We start from the raw sequence: 3,249 nt of genomic DNA, 5'->3' as shown, positions 1-3,249 counted from the left end.
TTACTTTTACTTTTACTTTTACCCGATGTATTCCAACATCCAGCTGCCATGCACGTGGGCATTGTCAGTTTCACTATAGCTCTGGTGAATTTCAATGGTGAAGTCCTCTGGAAAAGCGGGGAGAATGGCGCTAGGCTTACCGCACCGTGACGTCACTGCTGGAAGATGGCAGGAGGGAGGGGTTACTATATTTGGGGAAAAATGGCCGCTCCTAGAGTCAGTGATTGCGACGAAAACTATTGTTTTTATTTTTTTACTGATTAAAGCTAAATTTTTTAAATCACCGCAAATGTATTAGTTTCAGGTGTAAATAATGATCCATTGATCATTCCTTGCTGACCGGACTTCTCCATTAAATAGCAGGATTCTAATTTAAGATAAAAAAAAACAGTATTATTAATCATTATTAAAAAGATGACCAAGTTGTTTCCAGGTATGAGGGAGTAATCCAATAATTTTCCCATGGATAATAACAAAAACATACGCTTACAAACACATCAGTTGGTTATGATATCAGACAAATAAACTAATGTCATAATTTACAGATATTTATATGGATATTTATTTATATGGATTGTTGTCATATAACCCTAATTGATATTGCAGTGAATATTTGGGTATTTTCTAGTTTATAATTTGCATAATTGACGAGATGTTAAATGTAAACATACTTGAGACGATGGCAGAACATGTCCATTATCTCCAGCAGTGATTTGACACACAGCTCCCGAGAAAAACCGTCAAACTGGAAAACATGAAAAAATCATGAAGCAGATATTAGGCTGTAATAACAAACTATAAGCCATTAGTTTACCTTGCTGATGGCTGTGAGCACACTGGAATAAGACACCATCTGAAACAAATCAAACACTTACTTAATTAGCAGAACACAGCTTAACATCATGCTCAGTTATAGAACTTTTTCTTCTACCTGTGAACTTATAGCATATTTAAGGTAGGACAAAATGAGTGGGTTGGGAGACGGTCCAATCATCGCTTGTTCCATCAGAGCCTCTGAAACACAGACAGAGCATTTAAACCCGAGGAGACAGCGTCAGTAAATTGACCAATTTAATGTCAAGTGAGCATAAAAACCTGCAAAGTTGAGGTAGTCCCACGTTGCCCCTTTAGGGAAGTTTTTCTTAATGTTAATTGCCCATTGATAGTCACTCCATCGCTCCTTCCAAGCCTGTAAAATGGCTTGCTTTAAATTCACCACCTTCATCCTAGTCGGACTCAACACCTTAAATAATAATAAAAAAAAACATACACAGAAAAGACGCATCTTGCATTAATTATATATCATAAAAACATCAAAAGCTTGCGCAATCCATTCACCAATTTGCCCACTGTTAGCCTGTTAGCCGTTAGCTGTTCAGCACTCATTAAGTTTATTCTTATACAAACTACCTCAAAGTGCAGAGATGACGCTGCTTCACAGAAAAACGGAAATGGATTTGCTAACACAAAGCTTACCTTCTCCAATGATTTATTAAGGCTTTAATTGGTTTTGTTTATACATCGATTGTGTCTACTGACTCCAGGAAGTGACGTCACCTACGTCAGAAGACGCTTCTTCTTCTTCTTTTTAAGTTTAAATGACGGCTGGCAAACAAACTGGAGGTGTATTTACCGCCACCTACCGAGCTGGAGTTAGAACGTCGATGAAAATAAGGACAAACTGTATAGAATAGAATAGAATAGAATAGAATAGAATAGAATAGAATAGAATAGAATAGAATAGAATAGAATAAAAAAGAAAAGAAAATCCCTTTGTTTTCCCACAATGGGGAAATTCTGGGTTTACAGCAGCAAAGAGATTATAGAAAAAATGGTCCCACAAATATCGACATATATAGTGCATAAGAATAACATAATACTGAAGAGTATGTACGTATGTTTATACCTGAATATACAGTGCCCTCTGCAATTATTGTCACCCCTGTTTAAGATGTGGCCGAGGACTTAAAGAAATTCTCCTTTTATTTTAAACAACAAAGAACCCAAATGCAAAAAAAAGAGAAAAATCCAACCTTTTATTTAAGTTCATTACTTTGGTGGTAAAAATAAAATCACACATTTAGAAAGTAAAAAACATGAAATCATATGTTCCACAATTATTGGCTCCCCTGATGTTAATACTTTGTACAGTCCCCTTTTGCCAACAAGACAGCACTTAATCTCCTATAACATTTCACAAGATTGGAGAACACAGAGAGAGGGATCTTTGACCATTCTTCTTTGCACAATCTTTCTAGATCAGAGGTCTTCAACAGGGGGTCCGTGACCCCTAGGGGGTCCGCAGAGGTACTGCATGGGGGTCGCGAAGTTTTGGGTAATTAGACTTATGTTTCCCCCTGCAATATTTTCCACTAATTGAAATGTCTTTAAATCCTCATTAACATGAATTCAACAGACTGTAGTAAACAGATAAATGAAGGCAGAAGATGTCTTTCAGTCATCAATGCAGATCTGTGTTTCTGAGTAAAAATAAGTCAAATATCTGACAAAAGAGTGGAAATTAGAAGATTATATAAATAATGTTTTGTTATTGTTGTTCCAATAAGTTTAATAGTAAGAACAGAAACATAGACTCTAGATTTTTTTAGTTCTTCAAAAAGTCAGAGAAAGAATATCAAGATTTGACGCATAAAATATCTAAAAACATGACTTATATTTTTAGATAGTCTTCAACATAAATGACAAATGAACCAGAGAAAAGAGGTCAAACAGGTATAGGATGGCTGTAACCTAAACCTTTTTTTTATATATTCCCCCCTGCAATTTTTTCCACTAATTGAAATATCTTCAAATACACATTAAGATGAATTCAACACACAGTAGTAAACAAATAAATGGAGGCAGAAGATGTCTTTCAGTCATCAATGCTCACATTCAGCGACACACAGGAGCTCTTTCAAGCTGGACACCGTTTCATTCACAACACCTGTCCCATCAACAAGGAATCAGAAATACTTTAATAATCCCAGGGCAAAATTAGTTCCATTACATTACTCCATATGTAATAGAGTGACTATAGAACCAGTTCAATATAACACAATTTCATACAATATATATAATTAGGGGGTCCCTGCTCCATCTCGCCATCAGTTTGGGGGTCCTTAGCCTGGAAAACGTTGAAGACCCCTGTTCTAGATCATCCAGTGTCCTGGGTCCTCTCTTGTGCACTCTCCTTCTTAGCTCGCCCCACAGGTTTTCTATCGGGTTGATGTCTGGGGACTGAGATGG

The 3,249-nt window shown here is 36.5% G+C and overlaps 1 protein-coding gene across 1 annotated transcript in view; it reads right to left on the bottom strand.

Moving 5' to 3' along the window:
- Positions 1–1,592, bottom strand: part of med24 (mediator complex subunit 24) — a 35,754-nt gene extending 34,162 nt beyond the window's left edge. Inside the window, exons 1-5 of the mRNA XM_015384756.1 lie at positions 1,477–1,592; positions 1,096–1,243; positions 932–1,014; positions 815–853; positions 672–745 (exon numbers count right to left, since the gene is read on the bottom strand). Of these exons, the coding sequence (XP_015240242.1) occupies positions 672–745; positions 815–853; positions 932–1,014; positions 1,096–1,225 (326 nt within the window). The 5' untranslated portion in view covers positions 1,226–1,243; positions 1,477–1,592. The remainder of the gene's footprint in view (positions 1–671; positions 746–814; positions 854–931; positions 1,015–1,095; positions 1,244–1,476) is intronic.
- Between the last annotated feature and the right edge of the window lie 1,657 nt (positions 1,593–3,249).

The sequence above is a fragment of the Cyprinodon variegatus genome, unplaced genomic scaffold, assembly GCF_000732505.1.
Source record: "Cyprinodon variegatus isolate N-32 unplaced genomic scaffold, C_variegatus-1.0 Scaffold322, whole genome shotgun sequence".
Classification (NCBI taxonomy): domain Eukaryota; kingdom Metazoa; phylum Chordata; class Actinopteri; order Cyprinodontiformes; family Cyprinodontidae; genus Cyprinodon; species Cyprinodon variegatus.
The sequence above is the reverse complement of the archived record's forward strand: the minus strand, read 5'-3'. Positions and strand labels throughout refer to the sequence as shown.